Source organism: Haliaeetus leucocephalus, unplaced genomic scaffold (assembly GCF_000737465.1).
Source record: "Haliaeetus leucocephalus isolate CR32 unplaced genomic scaffold, Haliaeetus_leucocephalus-4.0 Scaffold439, whole genome shotgun sequence".
NCBI lineage: Eukaryota > Metazoa > Chordata > Aves > Accipitriformes > Accipitridae > Haliaeetus > Haliaeetus leucocephalus.
In genome coordinates this window covers 6,385,858-6,411,114 of record NW_010972875.1, presented here as the reverse complement: position 1 = coordinate 6,411,114, position 25,257 = coordinate 6,385,858, and the positions used below count along the sequence as shown (strand labels likewise).

General features: G+C 35.3%; 1 protein-coding gene across 1 annotated transcript in view; it reads left to right on the top strand.

Moving 5' to 3' along the window:
- NFXL1 (nuclear transcription factor, X-box binding-like 1) overlaps window positions 1–25,257 on the top strand; it is a gene marked incomplete at its 5' end in the record, with an annotated part of 50,100 nt that overhangs the window by 9,102 nt on the left and 15,741 nt on the right. Inside the window, 9 exons of the mRNA XM_010574555.1 lie at window positions 833–955; window positions 2,365–2,455; window positions 5,381–5,501; window positions 6,152–6,308; window positions 7,061–7,152; window positions 10,657–10,678; window positions 16,911–17,051; window positions 19,495–19,661; window positions 20,466–20,535. Of these exons, the coding sequence (XP_010572857.1) occupies window positions 833–955; window positions 2,365–2,455; window positions 5,381–5,501; window positions 6,152–6,308; window positions 7,061–7,152; window positions 10,657–10,678; window positions 16,911–17,051; window positions 19,495–19,661; window positions 20,466–20,535 (984 nt within the window). The remainder of the gene's footprint in view (window positions 1–832; window positions 956–2,364; window positions 2,456–5,380; window positions 5,502–6,151; window positions 6,309–7,060; window positions 7,153–10,656; window positions 10,679–16,910; window positions 17,052–19,494; window positions 19,662–20,465; window positions 20,536–25,257) is intronic.

Here is a 25,257-nt window from a genome sequence, read left to right as displayed (position 1 = left end):
TCTCCTGCCCCAACACAATTCTGAATTAGTAGTTTAACATTATGTATCTGAATTGAGGCATGGATGAGGGTTTTATTGTTTTGGCTTGGTTTTTTTTTCATTTGGGGTTTTTTTAAATTAATTATGCCCTAAAAGACACTTAATTTTTTCCCCAGCCCTTCTAGCTTCCTTGCTGCTCTGTCTTATTACGCTATTTCTTCATTAGTGAAATGGAAGGTGCTGTAACATAACATTATTTCCTTGTTAGTAAGAAAATAATATTTTGCTCTGCTCTAAATATCTATGGACCTTCTGTGGTCTGGCCTATAAAGCTGTTGCTCTGTCTGCTCTCAGTTGTCTCTTCCTGAACCAGCTTTGTCTATGAAATCTATGGTGAAAGTAGTTAGCCCACGATAGCTGGGATGAAGGTCAGATAAACCTGCTCACCTACTTCTTAAATTACCTGTATACACGATGGATGAATCTAGTTTACTATGCAGGAGAGGTACTTTTTTGTATTAATTTGTTTTGCATTTATGCTTCACATCTTGCACTACACACTTGAGTGGTTCCCTTCAAGTGGCTTCCCTCTTGGTGAGATCAAGGCTCCAGTGAGGTGCAATCTAGAGCGCAGTGTTTGCAATACAGACCCAAGGTTACCAAGTAGTTATTGCACAGATAGGTAATCTGCTTAGAGCGTGATATGCTTCCTGTTGTGATAGAGCACAGTAGTGTTACTCTCCCATGAACTTTTCTTTACAGCTAGTAGTAGAACATTTTATTTACTAATTTTTTTATTTTTTTTTTTAATTAAAAATACCCTGCTTTTTTTTTCCCCTGTCTTGCTGCCCAGGAAGTTGAAAAACAGTGTCGCTGTGGAAAGCACACTAAACGCATGCCATGTCATAAGCCATATCTGTGTGAAACGAAGTGTACTAAAATTCGTGATTGCCAAAAGCACCAATGTAGGAGAAAGGTAAGTGTCCAGAGATGATCTTTCTCAAATGTATTGTTCAGATAACATTTTTTTTTATTTAGGTATAATATTTTATATTATATATAAATCACATTAGTCTGTTGTTCCACCTCATGTTATTGTATACAAAGAGAAGTTTTCTTCTTTGTCATTCAAATTAGTTTGCAGTGTACCACAATTCTCTGAATGCATGTCACCAAGAAAAACTCAGTGGCCTTAAAAACTAGGAGGGGATTTTGACAACTTTCCAGTTCCAGAAGGCAGTTTTGCTTTCAGATACTTGAGTAGTTACTGATGCTTTATGCATTCTGGGGTAGTTAAATCCATTTATTTCCTTACTTTGTAGGAAACTGGGAGTCTCTCATAACTTCGTAAGGGACATACTCTTATTTTTGACAATGCAGCATTCCACCCCACCTTCTAATATGCATCACTGCAAGCAGCAGTGGTCTGACAGTTGGGAATTTGAGTTTTGTTTCCCTTTTCATTTGAAGTCGAAGGAATGATTGATAGCTCAGACCTATCTCTTCAGTTTATTGATTCAAGAAGGCCTGAAAGTTGCCTGCTATGTGTGAATTAAGACATTACGAAAGTTGGACTTCTTACCCCAAGGAGGCATGAAAAAAATACAGTTTTATTCTTAGGTATTTTTGAGTATTATTATTGTGAATTTACTTTATGTGAAAAGATGGAAAAACAAGTTAATGCAATCTTGACATCTTTAATTTATGCTAAAAAATCCGGGTTTCTCTTCCTAATTGCCATCCTTCTTTATACAGTTTGGAAGGAGGGTACCTTTCAGGTTAATAGAAAAGATGGGGTTCTCTCCTGACCTGGCATCCACGAATGTGGTGGTGTGATATGTTCTGATTCTTCCACATTACTACTTTATATAAGAACAGAAAGTAAATAACTGATCCTAAAGTTATCTGACCTTTACTACAAAGGTAAAAGGTGTTTAAAAAAAGTTAAAAGATATTTTAAAAAAAAAGGTTAGCAACATTTTTGTACCAGGGACAATGTAGTATAAAAGTGGAAGAAATTGCAGGGTAATGGGACAAAATGTTGGATATCCTACATGTAATCTTCTGATATTATTTTTGATTAAAATATTATAAGAATTTGAACTTTTCAAATGTTCTTATGCTTTTTGGAAGCCCTCTGCCTTTTTAGTGTGTTGAAATGATGCTTTCAAATGTGTATTTTCTTGTTATTTTATAATTTGAATTTTTTAAAACAGCTTTACAGTTGGCCTCCTTTCTATACCTGGCATGAATTTGAGGAAATTTGACTAAACTGGATGAAATTTTTTTTAAGAAGTATTGAAAAAATGAGATAGTCTGAGAGGGCAAATTTATACTAGAAATGTCTATGTTTTCAGTTATATAGATTATATTTTCTTTTAATAGTGCTGTTCTGGAAACTGTCCACCTTGTGATCAGGTCTGTGGGCGGACTCTAGGCTGCAGAAATCACAAATGTCCCTCAGGCTGCCACAGAGGTAAGAATAGGTGAAGGATCCCCATAGTGATGGAATATTGTTTATTTTTGCCAAACTTCGTGCTTGCATGACACTGTGGTGCTTAATGAATTCTCTCCATTGTTGCATGTAGGCTTTTTGTGGGGGCAGTGTGTTTGAAAGGTTTTTAGTGCTGGTTAGTGCTTAAGGACTTACATAACGACGACCTGAGTTTTTACCTGGTAATTTTGCTTAGCACTGTTCCTCTGAAAATGCTCTGTCCCCTTTCCAGCTGCTTAATTCAAAATCCGGAGCTTGACTTTTTTCCCCAAATAATTCTATTCACTTGAATATGCATAATGAAGTCTACATATAGAAATGACTGTGCTGGTTGAGTCTAGATGGTTTTTAAAAATCCTAGAATACAACGTGTGATACAAGTGGGCTTAAAAAAAAAAGTTGATGGAATTTGAATGTATATTGGTATCTTACTGGTAAAAGAGAAAATAAGAACTTGTTACTGACTATATGAAGGATAACAAAAAAGTTTACTTCTGCATCCAGTGACCTTGGTTAAAAAGATCCTGAAAACAGCCCAAACCTGGCAGCTTTTATCCTGGCCAATTGCTTTGACATTCGCTTGGTAGGGGATTAAATCGGAATGACTGAAAAAGTGGCTGCCCACTCAGCATTTTTCCCCACAGAAGCTGCTACCCTGCTGAAACAGCAGCTGAGTAGCCTATGTAGTTTCTCTTGGTATTCTGGACTATAAATTGTGACAACTCAGGAAATATTTCACAACTTGTTCAGCCAATCTTGCTTTTGAGGCAGTGATTCTTAAGAGAACAGGACAGGTAAATGTGGTAGATGTCCCTGTTAACCTGCTATTAAATCTGTCACCACAAACTAGTGGTTTGTTTTTTCTCTGTTAACTGTGCCCCTTCTTTTCTTCCCCTTCCTTCTCCTTCCAGTATGTCCCTCTGAAATCCTGGAAATTCTTTTTTTTTTTTTTTTTTTTACTGTCAGAAGAAAACTGGTAACATTGCACACTGATAACTAAATCATAGAATAAAATTCTGGTTGGAAAACTAAGGAGCTAATGCTGCATTATAGTATAAAATTTACATTGAATAGCTGTTTATATTTGATACTGCTTGCATCTTATAGCCTGGCTAAAAGTGACAATGATTTCTAATAACTAACAGCAGTATAAAAATAATAAAGCAGTGCCTATAAGAAAAAAAAAGTGAACTTTGAGAATGTAAATATCAAATATATACACTTTAAAGTGTATGTAATTTATCAAAACAGTACAATTGTCAATATTTAAGTGCTAACTCTTGCCAAAGGTTGTATCTAATAAAGCTAACAGCGATCAGATGATAAATTTAGAAAATAAAATAACTTGTGTGCTTTAACAAATTAGTCTAGTAAAATTTGTAATGTCTTCTCAGAATGTTTGAAAATGCTCCTAATAAAGGCAATGATTTTGATTTCAAAATATTTCTATTCATGTGTTTTTCCTTATATGCTAATATTTTAATAGCTGCTGAAAGTTAAGGTTACTTATTTTATTTTTAGTACATAGTACCAGGTCAGGTTAATTTTGTAATGAGTTGCCAGATCTCAGTGACCACTCATTTTAAAGGAAATAGTATGCCTCCTAGAAAATAACTTGCCAGATCAGGTCCTTTAAAAGGTACCTGATCTCAGAGTTATTAGAGATTGCTGATAATAAGCATTTGGCCTTTAGCAGGGTTCTCTGAAAAAAGGTAGATTATTCTGTTTGAGGTTTGATTTTTATGTATCTTTTTTCCCTTGGTGAAATTTAGGTGTTGCCAGGGAATAGAAATATTTTGTTTCCTACTGTAATATGTTATAACACTTTGATTTGAGAACAGTATGCTCTCACCTTAACTTCAGGCTTATATGCGATCTCTGCCCTTCCATCTTTTTTGAGAATGTAGGCAGTTGTCTTCATTGATAGAATATTCTAAGTAAAGTGTATGCATTAGCCACTCCGGGCAGCATAGCTTTAGACCTTCAGTTTATTTTGTAAAAGTAGCTGTTTATGTGTGCTGATAATTTAATTTACTTTTGCAGTATAAAGACTGTATACTTCCATCCTTTTTTCTTCAGCAGCCTTTTGTCATTGAGAGATTTCTGGAAGTGTTGCTACTTAGATCCTGCTAACAAGTCGGAATTGCTTAAAAAGTTGTGCTGTCAATAACGCTTTCAAAGTATTGCTTTCTTTAAAGTTTCAGAATGCAACATGATTAGTAAGCCAAAATCCCACGTCTAAATTTGCTTTTTTTAAAGACGCATATTCTTACTGTTAATTACTCAATAATAAAACTTAGCAGTTGGCACTTGATGAAGAAATAGTGTGGGAGAGCTATAAATTAAACCAGATATTTTACAGATCTCTTTTTTAAAATATATCAGGTTAGTAGCATGAGTAACTTTAAAAAGGAGGAGGATCTTTTCAAAAAAGCACTAATTATACATAGGCTGAACACTTCTTTAATATCATACAAAATCTGCAAAACTTTATTGTACCGGTTTTTCAATGTCTCTTATCTTTTGAATATAGATGAAAGATGACATGTCTTCATATGTATGTAAGACTGAAATGTAAATAGCAAATTTAAGTATGTGATCCAAATGACTGGACTTTAATAATGCTGACTTCTTTCTAAAATGTGAGAGAGGGATCGTTTCTAACTTGATAGCAGTTAACAACTGTAGAATAATCAAGATTATTACTACTATTCTTTAAGAATGGTGAAATTCTTTCCCAAGTGGGATTTGAAACTAAGCAGAAATAAAAAATTGACAGCCATCTATTATTTAGATCAAATAGAATAGGACAATTATACCATGTGCATATTCAGAGTTAGTTAATTACCATTTTTCATAATCAGTAGCTTATTCAGATTATCATATTGTTAATATATTTATTTTTAGGTAGTTGTAATCCATGTCCAGAGACTGTAGATGTGAAATGCAATTGTGGAAAAACTGTCATTAAAGTGCCCTGTGGTAGAGAGCGCACCATCAAACCTCCCAAATGCAAACAGCTGTGCAGGTCAGTATAGAAAGTGTGTGTGTTTCTAGTTCTTCAGTGGAGTTTAAGGTGTCCTTAAAGAAAGTAGTAAAATATAACTTTAAAAGGCAAAAATTATTCCTTTAATATGATTACAGATATTACTTCTCAGTCTTCTGTATTCTTGACTATGCAGATGGAGATTAGCAATAATCCTTCCTATCAGACACCTCTTTGATGCTGTGGTTTCATGAGCAGCTTGCTGCTGTCAAGGGGGAGGTTCTGTCCCACCGAGCACTTCTAATTTTATAGTCCCATTCACTTCTTCAAGTCATCTCTGGTACGTTTTGAAGTACCTCCATAAGGCAGTTTACCTAGAAAACTTGACTAGCAAAAGGAAAAAGGAGAGTATTTTCTGCTGGGGTGTAGCAAGATTACTTAGTGTACAATAAAATTAGGATTGAAAAAGCTGTTTGAACATGCAAACCCAACTTTGATTTTAATTTAATTTAGAACTCCTGTATAATTTTACTGTAGTATTAACCACTGCTGAAGGTGAGAAGTAAACTTATTTAAAAAAAAACAACAAACTTGTTCATATCAATTCTTTTGTCTTTTGAGCATAATTGTCCAGTGATACTAACTTCATATTTCTTGCTGTCATATTGATTCATTCTTGGATTTTACTTCAGTCGACCACCTACTTGTCACCACCCTAAGCAAGAGAAACACTATTGTCACTTTGGTCGGTGTCCTCCTTGTCGTCAGTCCTGCCAGAAAACATTAACATGTGGTCATTTGTGTCCTGTTTCCTGCCACGATGAAGCACTTGTGAAGCAAACTGGCTTAGTAAGTAAATAGTGAAAACTGGTGTGTTATTTGTGTTTTAAAGAATGAGCAACAGTTGTTTGACCTTAATCTTGTGTTGGAGGCTTTTGGAGTTCAGAGTAAATAAATAATCAAGCACAGAGATCTGCATACTGCTTAACCGAGAAACTAAGTGGTTCTAGCTCCTTTTTTGCAATCTAATTAATTTTGTAATATATATATAATTGAATGTGCAGTTTTCAGCAGTTATAATTACTCAAGAAATTACGAGATTTTTGTTAGAGTTGTATTACAAATGTTTAATTTTGAATGTAAACAATTACTTTTAACGTAAGAGCAAAAAATAAATTTTAACTCTGATATTTACCCTCAAAATTTGCACAAGTCAGAAGTGAGAAATTGTTTGGCATCTTTAAACGTGATGCATGCATTGCATGATGATAGTTCAACTTGTTTAGTAATTGAAATATTTTTATATTTTTACCTCTATTAAATGCTTAGAATTGTTTTGCTGGGTTTTTTGTTTGGCTTTGTGCTTGATTTTTAACAGTAGGGCCACAGGCTTTCATTTTCCTATCCCTAACCATGCTAAGGATGAAATTGTAATTTTTTTGTGTGTAGGGAGTATTGAGATTTCCATTAGTAAAAAGTTAGTTAGTTACTAGAAAGTGGATTTGTTAGCACTGGGATCTCTTTAGATGATGTGTTTATTTATGGTCAAGCAGATAGTTCCAATTGTGTTTTGTATTCAACTAGTGTTGTCTTTTGCTCAGCATCAGTCTGCAGGTCCCTGGGAACAGCCATCTGAGCCAGCTTTTATTCAAACTGCATTACCATGCCCTCCCTGTGAGGTTCCTATACCAGTGTAAGTATTCAAAAAGCAAACAAACAGAAGAAAGTTTTGGTATGGAAAGAGATTTTTCTCTTTTTCTACTGTTGTAGAGATGGACATAAAATTAACCATATTCTCCTCTTCAGATTCGAAGAGCCTATGTGAAGACCATTCTCATAAAACTGGGAGCATTGGTTGTTGTTCAATAGACATTTTTGTAGTGTGTGCTCACTGTATTAAGGGACTGATAGCATTAGTAAAGATTGGTTGTTTCTAGTACATATTGTGCGCAATGCTACCTTAAAAGAAAAATATGAAAATTGCAGGGCCAGCCATTGTAACGGGATAGTCTTCAGTAACATACAACTTTTCCCATATAGTTTCTGTCTTGTTTGGTTTATGGGATCATAATTTTCTGTGTAATGAATTGCTATTTTATTTCTCAGTTGTTCAGTTATTACGTGCTCATGAATGGCAGGTGGATGCCCTTCATCCTATCCGCTTGTCTCCTTTCTATTTTTGACTTGTCCAGAAGGTTCTGCTCCTTGAGTAGAGCCCAATCAACTATTTCTGTGATGATGCTTTGGGTATAAAGGAAGATATGATGATGATGACTTTTTTCACCATTCTTTTCCAATTTGATAGAACTTCTGTTTACATTGTGGTGTAAGGACTCAGAATTCAACTTTTATCTGAAAAAGGAAATACTTGGGGGTTTGGTCTGGTTTGGTGTTGTAGCCTCTTAGTGTTTTAAACCCTACATACTTCACAGGCATTAGTGCCTATTTGTTTTTTTAAACATCCCTCTTTAATGAGGGAATATTATGTCCTCATTTTATGAAGTGAGAAGTAGACAGAGGAAGGTGATCAAAAACATCCATTTAACTGCCTATGTAGATATGTTTAGAACTTAATTTCTTGAGGATTGTACTGTGATAGGTTGTACTTCTGTTCAAAACTGTCAACACTCATACTTCTGATACTTGGGCTCAAAGTTCAAAGCCAGACTCCCAAAAGGTGAAAAATGTCTAGTTATGAAGAGTCTGGTTTCAGTGTTTGGGTAGATGCCTGTAGAAACTGTCTCATGTAGGTATTCAGCATTGTGTAATATCATGCATTGTGTAGGGCACATCTAGTTCCTCTGAATTCCAACCTCAAAATCACCTCCTTTAGTCTGAAGAATCCTCCTCTGAGGAGGTAAGTCTGCTAAGTGAGAAGGAAACCATACTGCAAAATTGTACTTAATTTTCTATCTAGAGGAAGCATTGTTACATTTCATAGCACTTGGGGCAAATTAAGCTTTTATTTAGCATTAGATCACATCAATTCTGGAATATCCTAATTCTTGATCGATCTTTGCAACTGTAATTTTCCCCCCCCCCCCCCCTTTTTTTTTTAAATGAAAGTGATATAAGAGAAGTTTCCTGAATTAACAAAATAATAATAGTAAACAAAACCATAATTATAATGTGTTGCTACAAAGTAAAATATCTGACACCTTCTTAGATCATTAGCAGGGCTTTTAGAATCATTGCTAGAATGGTGGCATTTGAACAAATATGATAATGGAGAATAGTTTAAATAATCCTATTCTGTGTGGATGGATGTTAGTGGGGATTCCATCCTTCACCACTGAGGTTTTGCAATACTTCTGGACGTTGTTTTTAATAATTTGATGTCTTTTGAACATGAGCAGTCAGAGATTTGGAATGGAATGTATTTGGTATCTGTTTCTGTAAACAGTTAAAAGGGAGTTTCTGGAAAATTATTTGCTGTATTAATTTCACATAACCATTGAGGCTGGAAGGTACCTTGGGGTGTGGTCATCTAGTCCAGCCTCCTGCTACTGAATTCAGACCAATTTGCTTCAGACTTGTCCAGCTGGACCTTGAAAACCCCCAAATACATTGAATCTGCAGCCTTTCTGGACAACTCCTTTCAGTGCTCAATTATTCTTATACTGATTTTTAAATTTTTTTTTTTTTTTAACTTTTTCCTCCCATGTGTATCCACTCAGAACCTTCCTTGTTTAAGAGTATAGTTGTTGTCTCTTGCCTCTCTGCTATGAACCTCACTAAGGAGCCTGGCTTCATCTTCTTGGTAGCTTTTCCCTTAATGCTGAAAGACTACTATTATATCCACAGCCTGTCCGTCCCCAGCCTGCAGTGTTGCTGGGATTTAGTCAGTTCCAGATACAGGTCTTTCTTTGTCCCTGCATTTCCTGAATTTCCTCTCAGCCTATTCCTCCAACCTGTCTAGATCCATCTGAATGGCATCCCTGCTCTTGAATGTACTGACCGCACTATGCTTTAGCATTGTCTGCAAAAGTGGTGCATTTTGTCTCTTCCAAGTTACTGGGGAAAAAAGAATTTAACAAGATAGGTCCCAGGCTGAAGAATTCTGCCTGTACCTGGAGTCCAAGTAGGATACAAACAACTAGCCACTACCCTTTAAGCCCAGTGATCCTGCTGGTTTTTCATGCATGTAGTAGTTCATCTGGCACCGTTACATCTCAACTTGAATGCAGGGTTGCTGTGGGGAATCTCTCATCTGCAGATTTAGTAGATGCATGGCAGAAGGCAATCAGGCTGGTTAAACAGTTTCCCCTTGCAGTGGAACAGAAGCATGCTATAATGGAATGCAGAGGTTCTAGAAGCCAGATTAACTGCTTATAGGAAGATTATCTTGGATATAAGATAATTGAGCAGTGTAGAGTGAAGAACAGGCTTCTGTGCTACATCTGCTTATACTGGGTGAAAGACTGATGGCTCTTGTTAATATCGTGCTGTCCTAAAGACCACCTGTAGCTATTGGTAGTTGCTTTGTGTTAGAGAAGTTATTAGGGTTACTATTTTTTAAATACTCTTCTAGAAATTTTTAGGAACTGATTTACATGTATTTTAGCTTGAATATTAATGATGTTTTCATTACTGTCCCTTATAAGGTTTCAGTAGACAAATCAAAATAATACTTGGGAAGCAGATGACATATGAAATCAGAGGTAAAAAAAAAAGATACTTTTCAAAATAAATTGTGCAAAAGCTTGATTTAATTTTCAGGAGATCAGTGTTTGAATGAGTCACCATTTAATACCTTCACAATTCTGATCAGTGTGCAGCTTTTCTTTCCTAGGAATGGTAGACCATTCTAAAAGGGATAGAATTGTAAAAATAAGAGTAGACTAGATAGTTCTCTGAAGTAACTGAAAACTATGAAGTGATATATTAGTAGAGCCAAAGGAGAATATACCTGGAAGCAATTCAGGTAATTTTCTAAAATAAAAATTATTAATTTCATATACAGCTATAATTAATCTGGACATGAAACACTGAGTTGCGGATTGCCATCATAAAATACAGCAATCCAAACAACTGTTGAAAAAGAGAAGACATTGATCTGCATAGATTGATGATTTTCTCTTAGTTTGCACTTTTTAAAAATAGGTTGCATTGTTTTTGTGTGAAAAGTACTGTCACTGTTTTAAGTCCCTTAAGAAATAAATGTTTTCTAAATCTCTGATTTTTCTGTCTTTAACAGGGAGTGTCTTGGGCAGCATGAGGTGAGTCATGGAAACTGCCTTTTTAAGTGGAATATGAAGTATATTTCACTTTGTCAGTCTGCAAAATAAAAGTACTAAAGAGAAATATTATATGTTTTTTTTGTATTTTAAAGCCAATGAAGTACCGTATCACAAGGGCTTACATATCAGAAGGTATTTTAGTTCCTTTTTTGAAGAATGTATAACTACTTAACTTTTTAGAATTCTTGAACAGAAATTTGAACTCATGATTTATGAAGCTATTTGTGTATTCTTGCAGTTGTTTAAATAGTATTTAATTTGGGGGGGGTGTGTGTCTTTTTTCATTATATTCTTTTGTTTGTTTGTTTTCCCCCTCTTCATTCTATAGTTGTTATTCTTGCCTTGTCACAGACTTTCCTCAGTTCTTCTAGAAACTGCTGTGTTTATTTTAAAAGCATAAGGAACATAGTGTCATACAGGAAAATTCTCATGTCTTGGATCTGAGCATGCACGGATGAAATCGGACAATATAGTGGAAACTTCTTTAGTGTTACTTAGTAGCTTGTCTTTTTGGTGCGCAGCCTTCTCCAGTTTTGGATGAAGTCATTGTCTATTTTGGATTACATGAGAAGAAAATCTAATTGATGCTTGAAGCTAAATAACTATCATCATTATTCACAGTAATTTCTAAAAGTCATGAAATTTAAGGTCAATTCATTTTTCTCTATTTTAAAAGATGATTGCTAAAAAAATCCCCTATTGCTGTTATAGTTTTGTCTACTAGTAAGTCTGGCATAAATTCACTATGAAAGTGCAGCTAACAATAATATAGCAAACCTAGTTTTATTGTAAGCTAGTAAAAAATTCTAGAAGACAGTAAACACTTTAAAGACACACCCCCACCCCACCCCTTAATAATCTTTTTGGTGTATGTTGTAATGGTGGCTTGATTATGTGGTGGCAACATTTAAAAATGTTGTTAACAATGTTTATATATCTGCAGTCTGTTTGTGCAGCACACTTACTAATCCAACCAAGCTGTGAATACAGCTTCCATAGAGCTACTTTGCAGCTTGTCAGTTGCTAAAGAAAAACGTGCTGTGAAAATGGATGAAAAGAACAACTGTGCCTATTTGTTAAAACAGCTGGAGTTTGGTTTTGTTTTCCGCAGTAAAACTTGAAGATGTATTGGCCAATGTTTTATCAAGTCAATTACGTGGTTTGTGATAGGACATATCAGATCTCACCCTAACTTTCATGAATTTATGTATAAACAAAATGTAAGCTGTGGTCAATTGACCCAATATATAACTTGCTCTAGACAATTGTTTTGGTACTGTTCAGATGTACATGGTTCTGAAGTTTGTCGCTCCCCATAACAGAGGACAGTATGGCTGCTCTTATTAGAGAAAACAGTTCCAATTACTACATATTTATAAATACTTATTTCAGAATAAGTAAAAAAAAAATAAAAATCCCTTCTGTGTTGCATACTAGTCTTAGCACAATTGGTCAGTGGCTTTGGGTCATGTTTTCTTTATGGGTTACTGTAGAAAATAAGGAAAAATCCCAGGGAGTGTATACCTAACTTTAATTATTTATATTTATTGATGCTATATGATATTCTAGATTAAACGTTCCTTCTCTCAGCCAGCAGAGTGCAGTGCTTCCTTCCTGCTGAAGTTTAGCAGTTTCTGGAGTGGAATGAAGTGTCCTAATATTTGAGTTTTTGATAGCAGTCAAGGAACAGAATGATTTGTTCATGTGTGTGTGAGGGGGTGTTTACAGTGTATTTTTACGTGCATTGTACATTTCTATGTTGTTCTGAGATCTCTAAAAGGAAAAACCAAAACATGTAAGATCTGCTCAGTGTTTTACAGCCACATTGGCTTTTAACAATTAATCTCACCTCAAACTAATTTACTTTTGTTAACAAGAGAAAACACTTGTATGTATTTATGAGCACTTCCCTCCTATAGTAGTTTCCAGCCCCGAGCGGATTTTCACTGGGAAATGCAAACTTTTCACAAGTGATGAGAGTAGCAATTTTCTGAAGCCAAGTTGGGCTGTGAAAAGGGGCTCATTGCTGTACTGTGTTACTACTTACATTGGACTGTTCTTATACCTCCTATAATGGAGGAGGTATAAAAAAACAAACTAAGAATGAAATGAGTTATAAAGTTGTCTTGTGTTTTACCGGGATGCCTGCAGATGATGAGTAGAAGAGAGAATGAAAGCAAACAGTTTAGGAGTTGTATAATAAGCAAATCTACTGTCTTTACATTTTTACTTGGACAGTAATTTTAATTTGTGTAGGTATTGGAGTTGCTTGTTTTGCTGGGGGGTTTTGTGTGTTGTTTTTTTTTTTTTTTTAATTTGACTTTGGCATTTGGTTTAAAAAGTATTTTTAAAGGATTGATTTAGTTCAAGCTCTTACACGTCTTTGGGTATTTTGAACACGTAATTTATCACTTGAAACAACAGACCTAAAGCTACTTTTCAGGTGATATAATTGTATAAAATCCGTGTTCAGTGGAAGTATGATTCTACATGATGTTTAACCTAAAATAAGATTTCTTTTAGCTACAGTGTGCAGCCTTCTTTTAAATAATTTTACTGTGTAAGTTTTGGATGTTTTTACATATTTTAGAAAAAATTAATAACTCTTCATTCTTCAATTTGTATGTGCTTAAAAGTAGCTCTCATTTTTTTTCAGGTTGTAGGTCAGAAAAATCACCTATCATCAACAGCTGCTGCCACCCCAAACTGAAAACTTAATGTTTTACTTTTTCTTTGAACTGCTATAAGCATTGGCATTTCATAGCAGTAGCATACATGTGCTCTTTTAAAATCAAATTATGAGAGCTAATGTTTAGATTAAAAATCTGTTTTTTATGGGAAAATATTAATTAAAGCCCATACAAGGTAAATGAAGACAAATGAGGAAATGTTAGCTGGATATGGTATTAATTTATCTGCTGTATTCAATTATCTTGTAGTTGCTTCATTTCATTAAATATTCTAGGGGAGGGGAGATGTTCTGGTTTTGTTTCCTTGATGAGTATTTTGAATATCCTGTAATATCAGTCTTGCTTTCTTGGGCAGATAGAACTCTCTTTCTTCTTTTTGGTTTGTGGGGGTTTTTTTTGTTTTGTTTTGCTTTGGGTTTTTTTGGTAGGAATTTAATGCTATGTTTTATTAATCTAAGGGGTTTTTTTAGTTGTGGTTCATTTATAGGAGGAAAGCCATTATACTGCTTCTTGGTAAAATTTTATGTAAAACTTGATGAGATTAATCTTTATGGCTAAATACCTTTATGAATATTTCCAAAATTTCCCCACCCTATTGTACTTGACTTTTATTTTCATATCCCAACTGATGTATCTGTTAGTTGCTTTTATGCATTTGGGAGATGTGCTGGAAAGCTTCTGAAAGTTGTCTTGTCCTTTTTTCCTTGCTTTCCTTTCCTTATCCTGTGGAAGACCTGTGGTCTTAAAATTATGCCTCCTTATTTTCTTTCTTTTTCCATTCAGCTTTCATAAAATACTTCTGGTTCTCATCTGTGTTCTTTATTCTTCAGCTCCTCAGCCTCCTGGAGTTTGTGGCTTCTTTGATATTCATCTTTGTAGCAAGAGTAGCAACCTCTATTTAGCCATTTCAGAAATGCATTTCAACTAGAGAAAGTAAAACTTTTCTCTGCTTTGTCCTTTGGATTTATTACTAATACCCACAACAGATTGACTTGTCAAGAAATGGAAAAAAAGTTTGAAAATGTAATGTAGGTTTAAATTAATCTAAATTCTTTTGGTTTTGGCTACAATGTCAATTGGTTCCAGAAGACTCTCTTATCTTTTATTGGACTCAAGACTTAGGAAAGTCAATGAGTGGGGCAAGCTGAAGCTGTGCTGGATGCTGCCAGAGGGCTGGGATGTCTGAAAGCTGCTGCTGTTGTCTACTGGCGTGTGTGCTTCCCTCTCCCTGGCTTCATTCAACATTGCATCTCATCTGGTGTACTTGAACGATGCTACCAGAAGGGATGCTCCACTTCTGCCTATGTGCTTCTGCTAATTCTCTTTAACTGGAGCTAGTGGCTGTGTCCTTATCTGATGGAAGGCTAATTCTTGGTAGAAGAAGCATATTGAACTGTGCAGCCATAGACCTAGTCCGCTATTACTGCCCTGATCTGCTGTAACTGAGCAGCAGCAGAACCAATAGTCATAAAAAGTTGAGTGGAAATGGGCGAGCAAGGAAAGGTAAAGAAGTGGGCAGTAGCAGATCTTAACGTTTAGTACACCTTTTCATTGATTCTTTTGCCTTCCAGCATCCTTTGACTAGTTATGTTGCTACTGAAAGGAAGTTGTGACTCTGAGGAAGGAAGAGGAGGGAGCTGGAGGAGAATGAGAAGGGACAGGATATTAGGAACGATAAAGCTTTGCTAATTGGTGTGTGTTTGCTGGGTATAATACTGTTCTCTGCTTCAGACCCTTTTTATTAGGCCTATTGCTGACTTCTGCTCATTTGGTCAACAGAAACATATGCCATCAGAGACAGTTGTAGGATGTTTGTTGGGGATAGTATGAACCAGGCATTCAGACTACTTGCTATGGTTGTATTAGTGCTTTAGCCAGCATAATGAGCCTCAGCTCTGACATAGGAATGGGTGAGTAGTTGGACATGATAGCCTCAAGGTTTTCTCCTGTGTGTTCCATGCTTGATGTTCAGCCTGCTATGCAGATTCCTCCTGTTCACAGTGTCTCTGTGGGTCAGGATGAGGAGGAGTTCAGAAGTCTTGTGAATTAATTGCATTTTGCAATGACTTGATGTGGAGTACAGTTTTTTTGGGTGAAGTCCGGAAAACATTTCTGTAGGCAAGTGGATTCAAATCCTACTTTGTATATTTTTGCTTTAGGATTGAGGGAAGTCAACATGGACAGTGCTGAAGAGAGAATGTCCCCCGCTCTGCACTGTGGGGGACTGTCCTGTCTTCCGTCGTTTCAGTTAAAGTCCTCACCTCGGTGTGTGGCTAATCAACTCACAAACCTAGCAAAAGACAAGGAACTTTTTTTCTATTAATTCCTTTTCTTCCATTTTGATTAGTTGAATTGTCTTGCTCTAAATACAGATGTGTTAGGACTTGTTCAAAGTTAAGTGGCAGAAATGTGCCATTAAGATTGTAGAGTTGGAAGGTGGAAGAGGTATGGTGCAAAGCTGTTCAGTCAACTTAAGCCATAACACAAAATCACACCCTTAGCCTAGTCAAAGTGAGTTATGTCACATTAGCCTGTTGTGTAATAACATCACAAATAGTTTCTGGTTTTCTCTGCGAAATGATCATGATATTAAGAAAAAAAAACCCACAATTTTTTTGACAGCATCACAGAAACTAATTTTTTTCCATGTGAATATTATATAATGGTTGGAAAATAAGAAGAGCAAGTTTCCTCTAATACTTGTGATATGGAGGGACTTGTACTATTCAACTTTAGGAAAGTAACCTAGTTAACCAAGTTAGGAGTTTACACTCCATTTCTGTACCAATGAAGATTAAAGGCTTCTAAATAGATGTTCTGAATAGTACTACAGAGCTCTGTTAACTGGAGTGTTAACCTCAAATTAGAAAGTACAAATATATCATAAGACATTAAAATCCTAGTCCTGTCATAGAGCCATTTCTTCTTCCCCTTCCCACTCCTGGGAGTTATATTTGATATAGTCAGTATTTGGTTTTTAGAATTTCTGGTTTGCAGGTTGCATTCTGCTTGTAGAATTGTAAAATATGTGGGGTTTATGATGACTATAACACTATTAGCCCTGTGAAAGCAAACTGTAACTGTCTTCTGCAATAACTGTAAAGCAGTTTAAGGAACCTTTAATGGAAGGCACAAGTGTAATTCGGAAAGAAGGAATAAATCACACTAAAAGATTTTAGAATGTAATAGTCTGTTTAAAAAAAGGGAAACTATGTTGTAAAAGTTAAACAGCTTGTTTAATTAAGAAAGCAGGCTTTTTTGCCTGGTATAATCAGTGTAAAACAAACGTGTGGTTATGTTGGGATGGGAACCTAAAGTCAATTAAAAAAAAAAAGTCAAGTGGACATTGCACTCATTTCTTTCTTTTAACAAAGACAATCAAGAACCAAAATTTCTCTGTAATGATGCTGTGCCTTCATTGTGTGTGTATATATGTATCACACACAGCACTCGTGCAATGTGTGTATATATACACTATCTGTGTGTATATATATTTATATTTATTTATTTTTAACTTTTAGGTTAGTCCATTACCGTGTCACTCTGCAAATCCGTACTCATGTAAAAGATTTTGTGGGCGGCTTCTTGATTGTCAGAATCACACCTGTATGAAAGAATGTCATCATGTTACTAAATTGAACAGTAATGCAGATGGAAAGAAGGTAGGCTGATTTCCTTGTTGCTTTTATTTTTGTGTTTCCTACGTTGTCTTCAGTTTTAACTGGAAAATAAAGAATTTGCAGCTGGAAGGCACAGGATCTATTCCAGATTCCACTGAGACGCTTCCATGTGTTCTGTTCCCATTGATGTTGTGACATTTAGCTAACCTATACCTCTTTAGACTATAAAACTGAAACAATATTAAATATTTTGCAAATGCTATACTTTTTTGTTTTATGTTAACATACATTACTTTGTTTTCATCAAAACATTAATTAACACTTTGGACAAGTCTCTTCTAAAGTCACTTTTTGTAACTGTCAAGATCAAGTGAACTAGTGATAATCCTTATATACAAATGCACTTGCAATCTACTGGGGAAACTATTTACTGAGGACAGCTGTAAATGGGTTGAAGAGGCTAGCAGATATTTAGGAGACACCACTGGAAATGTTGCAGAATTGGTGAAGACTTCTTAAAGCACTGAGGTTATATATTCATGTTTACCAGTGTCTACTAGAAATTGTCATTTATGCAATTAAGAAGCTGTAGGTGTTGGTTTCTGAAGATAATATGAAACAAAAATAAAAGTAAGTACAAACCTGAAAATTGTCCTAGTTTTGAGCAGTCAAAAGCACATAGCTTGTGGTTTGAGAGAGTCATGATTTGGAGGAAAACAGTTTTTAATCATTGCTTTAGAAAAAGTTGCAATGTGGTCTGTCTGGGAATTCAGAAAACTGAGCAAGCATTCAGTATATTATATATAAAATATATAAAAGATATATTTCAACTTAATGTTATATTTTAACTTCAATAGGATGATTTCCCTGTGGGTTTCAATCCTAGAAGTGGTGTTGTCATCTAATAACTGTATATATTGCAGTTACCATATTGTTCTATTAATGATTGTGGAACATGAGCTGTTAGTGCAACTTGTGGAACAGTAACCTGCAGCAATAGAGTGACATCAGGAAATACTGAGAGTCACAGTTGTTTAAGCATCTCTAGTTGTGACTATAAGAGGCTGTCTGCCTACTCCTTCAGTCAAACCGATTAAAATATGAATGGGTCAGGATTTTTCCTAGCTCCATTTTGAATGAGACGATACATTCTCAGAAAACAAGAGTCTATGTACATGTGAAATATGGATAAATCTCATTTCTCAATTTTCTTTGAATTTTTATAAACTCAAGTTGGTTTTGACCTTTGGAGCTTTTGTTCTGTTGTTTTGATAGACTAAATTGCAGGTGTAGTCAGAAAAGGGCTGATTAAATTTCTTGCTTATATGTCCGAGTAGTGATATTTCTGTCAGGAATTTAGGTTTTTTTCCGCATGTTGTGTTAGAAAATGTTGCAGAAAGGTTAGGTGTTTGCTTTTACTGTTAAATTTTATATCACATTCTTAGACATGAATTTTTGGGGGTTTGTTTTTTGTAAACGATCATTGTACAAAGGTTCCTTTTTAAACGTCAGCAAAAATTGTTCAACTGTAGAAGCAGAAGAAAAGGGGTCTGGAAGAAAATGGGGGAAACTATTAAAAACTTAAATTCTTTTGCCCTTATTTTGAACAGCATAAAGTGAAACATTGGTGTGGAATTAGTCCTTTTGGGGAAGCATTTTGTAGCTTCATTCTTGGATAAATTGGCTTTACTTTGACTGACTTCTGTGAAACTGAGCGTTTGAATGTGATGGTGGGCCTTAAATACTGTGCTGTGTAGGTTCAGTTGATAAATCGTGTCACTCTGTGTCTGATGGCAGACAGGGGTTCTGGATGAGTTAAGATGAGAATATGAATAGAAATGGAGCTTAATTTACTGTGCTGATGTTCATTGTGTTGCGCTGATGTTGATCACGTCACCTGGAAGGAGAATGACACCACAGCTCTTGTAGACTTTGTGTAGTATATGGAGCAGAAGCAACACCTTAGCAGCTCCCAGCATATACCTAAGCTAAGACTTTTTGGAAGATTATATGAACTGTTGTACACCTATGGAAATGGGAAGACTTAAAGTCTGCTTCTTAAAATCAAGCAAACAAACCTCCCCACACCTGTATTACAGGGCAGTATGTCATGACTAAAGTGTTACAATGACATGGTGGGTTGGAAAAGTTAGTTCTGAATACAGAATTACTTCTTTTTCTAACAGTTTTCCATAGACGATCAACAGGTTTAATGGCAATTTTCCAAAGCACCAATATTAAGAGGTCCTTTTATGCCCAGGAAGCAAAACAGAACTCTGTCTCTTTGACTGACAAACACTGGCATTTTTGCTTTTCTTTTAAAGCATATTTTAGTAATTATTTTTGCTTGAGGGATATCTTACTGAATAGCTGGATTTCCTTAAAAAAACCACACCAACTCTTTCTTCTATATAAAAGCTTGTTAATGGCATCTAACAAACAAATGTTTGGCACTTTCTTTAGTACTTTGTTTTTATCTTGTTAGGCGGGTCCAGAATGTTCGCAGTGTGAAGAGGAGTGTACTAAACCCCGGCCATCTGGCTGTCCTCACCGATGTGTTTTGCCATGTCATCCTGGGGATTGCCCATCATGTCTCCAGATGCTTAAAATAAAGTGTCACTGCAAACTATCAATACTGTATATTGAATGCTTGTAAGTGTCAGAACTGAACCCAACTTTTCATTTGAATGCTAGTAACTGAAAACCATTTGAAATGTCTGGGAATAGGAGCTACTCTTACGGCAAGTTATAAAATTTCTTTTGAAGGTTATAATTTGTAATATAATATTTTGGTTTTTTTTTTTTCTATTTAAAATTTGCCAGTGTTTTATTTGGTATTACTGGTAAAATTATTATACATGCATGGAGTCTCGTGAGCAGAACTGGTTTTTACAATGTTTTTATAATACAGTAATATTTTTTGAATTATGCAAATATATAGTAATCTACCTAATGTTTGATCTATATGTGTTTCTTTTACAGTATGTAAAGAAGAATTTTATAACAAGAATTAGAATTAATGTAGATAGTGTAAAAGGTCTTTACAACTAATGACCTTCAAACTCAAGCTCTTTTAATTGGAAAACTTCTTAGTAATCATTTGTACTCCTTTTTGATCATTTGTGTGTGTGTGTGGATAGAGGGTAAACTAGGCTTTACGAAATATAAAATGGGACTTCTGGATTTAAGCATTATCCTCTGTGTATTGCTCTGAAAACATTCATCCCATTCATGTATGCTCTTCTTTGTTCATTTTCTTTAAAGTACCTCAAATCCTCTAAACTTATGTGGTTTTGTCTGTAAGACAGTGTAGTTTATATTGGTCCCACAGGATGTGGACAAATGAACCCTCTTTTTTTTACGGTGAGATATACTTAAAATATATCCCTGACTGTATTGACTTTTGTTGTTTTTAATTTAGAATTTATCACAAATAATACATCTTTTCTTTTACAGAAAACTAACAAGTGCTGATTTAAAAGAAAAGGAACTTCTTATTTCCTGCAAAAATCAGTGTCCAAAAGAGGTAAGCCATGTTAACAAAGAAATACTTGATTTGATGGATGTGTGGAATTTTGTGGATTTTACTTTTTTGTAAGGTTTTTGGTACAGTTTCATAGGCCAAGCAAACTACAGAAGCTTAGTCTAAATGAACATGCTAAATGATAGATACGAAGATGGTTGGTGAACTGTACTCAGAGGACAGTTATTAATGTCTTGCTATCAAATTGGAAGGTTATATTAAAGGATCAGAGATTTGTCTCCAAGGCATTAATGGCTTGAATGTTTAAGCATGCAGATGAGGTTGAATGTGGAAGAGTATGTCCTCTATTGTGGTTGAAATCTGGTCTTGAATTTATGTCTCCAAAATAATGGGATGCTGTTTGATTAGGAAAAATACTGAGAACTGTGCTTGCAATTGTTCTTGTCTAAGTGGAGGTCTAGTAATCCCTGTCTGTGCAACAGTTCTTGGGGGTGGGGGAGGAGGATTTTGTACTTAGCAAGTGAGATGATTTAATAATGCCCTACGTTAGTGAAATATATGTTAAATAGTGTGAAATAGAAGACAAGCTAGTTAATCTTTCTACTGTATCTGGGTATATCTAAAGGGTCGCTGTAAAGAGAAGACTAATATCCTAATGGCAGGGTGCTTAGACTATGAACCAGTCTATATAGGCATCAGTAAGGAAGATTCATGTTAAATACTACTTTTGAGTAGTAAAGTTTGTGGAGCAAAGGAAGAACTGGTTGGAGAAGCTACCAAATTTTCATCAGTAACAGCTTAGACTTGTATCAGGATTTGTCCAGTTGTGGATAATAACTGCTGTAAGACATGAGGGATGGGCCAAATGACTTCTTCCTTGTCCCTCCCAGTGCTGTTATGTGCTGCTTGTGTGCTTTCAGAAATCCATGCATTAATTATTATTGTATGTTTGTTCTTTAGTTGTCACTAGTGGTGAGAGTGACAATCCTTTCTTCACACCATTCCCCACTGTAGGGTTAGAAAATTTATGAAGTGGAAATAGTCAGAAATATTTTGGAAAGTATTTCCACTGCTAAACTCTTCAGAATTTCTGAGAAATTCTCCTTCCCTGCAATAAAAATGCCTTTTTTATCCCATGATCACTTATTATCCTAAAAATATTTTATCCCATAATCACTAATTTGTTGTTCTGGTTTGGCCTTTTACTGTGTTGCTGAGTCTCTTTGTCTCATGCAGTATTTAGCTGGCACTCGTAAATAAATTCATTCAACCCATTCTCCTTCCCCGATTCCACTCAATTCCCTTATGCAGGTTTACCTATGACATCCTCTAGTCTGAGATTTCTGTCTTCTTACCTCATCTCTTGTAGTTCTGAATTCTGCCTCAACCTAATAAAAGTAGGTTCAAAACTTTTCTTTTGTTTCATTATTTTCCAGTGTCAGAAGCATCAAATTTGGATCCTTGCCTTTATTAGAAAACTTTTTTTGGTTTTGAGTAAATGCAAAAATTCACAGGATTCCTGCTTGTTTCCCAACAATCTTTGTTCCCCTGTGTTTCAGACAAGATTGTGTTAACCCCAACAGGAAGGTTGTGTTCTGTGCCGTATGCCTAGTTGTATGTTCTTTTTGCCCTTGTAGATGCCTTTCTGATGTCTTTTTTCTGTAAATGAATTTGCCTGTCCCAATTTTCTCATCTGGATGTCTGAAAACTCTCTTCCTGGTGGGGGAACGCTTTTGGAAGTTATTTCATTGTCCATTTACCTCTTAATTTTGTCCTTTCATTTCCCTCTCTGTTCCTTTGGGTTTATGTGCTCCAAGACTTCCTCCTCTTTATTTTCAAGACTGTTTATAATCTCTTAACGTGAACTATGTGTTCCTGTACTTCAGCGTCTCTTAAAAGTTTTTTTTTTTCCATATCTCATTTTTTACTTTGATTAATGTAACTGTTGTGATTTTTCTGGACATATTCCCAAGACTCAGTCTGAGATTTAAAATCCATCTAGTAGTGGTCCTGAATTCTAGCTTCAGTTCAGAATTACCCTGTTCCACAGATGATGTCTTTTTTACTTAATTCAGTGGGATGTAAAAGAAAGCTTGGGACAACAGAGTCCACTTTAGTTTTATGAAGCTTTTATTTAACTCTAGAATTCTCATTCGTATAGATGCCTTGAAAAACAAGGTTTTATGCAGCTTCTGCTCTCCAGAGAATCTTTTTAGTGTAAGTGATGATGTAAAAATGCATGCTTTTCCCTTCCTGTGATTCTAGCTCTAGCTCTTACTGGCTTTCATGAAACATAAAAGTATTGGTACAGTCCTGCTTCAGGCAGTTCATATCTTCGTGTTACAGTTCATTTTACTTTCCTCAGATCCTATTTAGGTAACTTCATCAGTACTGTATGGGGTTTTTACCGTTTTTTTGTCCAAAAAATTTGTTCCTGTTTCTCTGAATATTGAACAGTATTAGGGGTATTTTGTCTGTTTTGTAAGTATACAGTATTTGTCTGGAAATTTGGGAAAATTATCTAGCTGTATCATAATACAGATTGTAGTGATAGTTTGCTTTTAAAGGAATCATTGATAAAGATAATTTGAAGGAGCCGCCTTAACAGACATCACCCTGCCACTACCACCCCTCCCCAGCAAATATAGAGCAAGCTGATTGAGGGGACCTCATGACAAGCACTTACAAACAACTTGGCCAAAAGATAAGATGGATAAGGTTACCAAATTTAGAACATTTAAAGTTTAGAAATCAAATATGTCTGCCCAAAACTAAATTGGAAATGTTTTGTGTGTAGTCCTGACAGCCTTAAGTAAATTTCAAATCAGTGTTTTATGAGAATTTTCTTATTCAATGTCAGAATCTGACCTTGAGTCATTAGCAGAGCTCAGTGAAGTTGCTGTTTGCTAAAAATCTGCATGCGCTGTCACTCCATGAAGCTTAGCATGGTGCACTTTAGGTTCAATAGAATACAGTATTTTACTGAAGTCTTATTTTTGAGATGTTTTTCTTTTTGGTTAATGGAAATTGTGGTAGACAGTACACTACCATATTTGAATTACAGGTAGCATGGTACGTTTGGGGATTATGAAAATCAGTTATATTGTCTGGTGCCTTGAAAAAATACAACAGGAACTTGAGAAAGTCTTGAAAGGTTTCATGCTTTTGTTTTGGCTATGGCAGTATAAAACTATAACAATTACTGATAGTATTATACAGTACAGCTCACATTTCCTTTCTGCTTTAGGGAGAAGCAAAGTCTTTGATATTGCCACAGCTGTTTGATGAGATGCTTTGATTAAAAAGCTCTTTCTCTGGTTTGGTAGCAATAACAAAATATCCTGTTGGAGGAAATTTAACTTTGTTTTTTCAATCAGGGGTGATTAAATTCTTATGAACATGTTTGCAGATGTTTTGGGAGAATTCTTACACAGAAGTTTTAACAGTCTATCAGTTTTCATCGTTTATGTATTAATATCAGTATTTGTGGATCTGTGTTTAACACTTTATTCTGTGTGATTAGTATTTTTTGACAAAATAACTGTACTTTGTACTTTTACTGTACACTCTGCTACTGTCTTGATGTGAAATATGGGACCTTACTGTGATAAATTTATTTTAACATAATAGTTCAGTAGAGACAATGCCATAAATTTTAAGAGTATGTTTATCTTTTTTTTTTTTTTTAATAAACAGAATAAATTTTATTTCCAGAATGCTTAATTAAATTCTGTAAACACACCTTGAAAATGTATGTGGGTTGCAAAAAATTTAATGTTAAAAGGCAAATGTACAGCTTTGGTCCATAATGAGAGGATTTTCTTCAATGTTTGGCTTAAGCAGTAGAGGTTTCCTAAAATGTCTGGAAGCAGGGCCACGCTTTAAATTGAAGCATCTGCCCCTTTGTTTGGAATTGATAAACTTGTCTTTTGTACTTAGCTTTTTGGATTGCTGCTCAAAAGTGCTGTTTTCTTTATTAACAGGTTATTTTCTTTATTATCAGGTGTGTATTAACAGGTTGTGTTTATTATCTTCTGGTGTAGATCAGTTAAGCCTCCATAAATTTATGCATTTTATCATCATCGGACATAATGTTAAGATGTAAATGCATTGCCTATGAGGAAAATACTTCTAGGATTTTTTGGGTTTGGATTTTTTTTTTCAGAGCTGTGCATTAAATACCTTTCTTTTAAAGGTCTTGCCATGTTAAACATAAAGCCTGTTCATTTTGGCATTGAGTCCACAAGCTATTGACAAGAGATCTTGGTGAAAAAAGATCTAAGGGGGCGCATGCTTTCTATTATAGCACCAAGTAGCTCAGCATGGACACTTAAAAACAAGTGAAAAAAATCCTTTCCCACTACATTATTTATCCAGCAGAAGCAGCAGTAGGATTCCTTTCGGTTTCTGAGATCATGGGGAAATGTTGTTTTGCCACTCATTTCACTGCTCCTCTTGATTATTTTTTTTAATGTTGGTTTTGCATTGGAGGGAGTAAAAAGAAAGTTACACTGCCAGCTTAATTCTTGTCCTGCATCCCTGTGGATGTGAACTGTGTAGCTCTATGCAGAGAACTAAATGTGTAAATTTGGGTTTCACTACTGGATTAAACATATTTCTGTGCTATGCAAATTTTGCTCTAAGGGTGTGTAATGTAAGAATTTTATTGCAGTAGCATCTGGAGGTTGAGATGAGGACTACTGTCTTGAATTTGTAACTCTGACATGTCACTTAAGACTGTTTGGGCTTCGACTTTCTTAATGG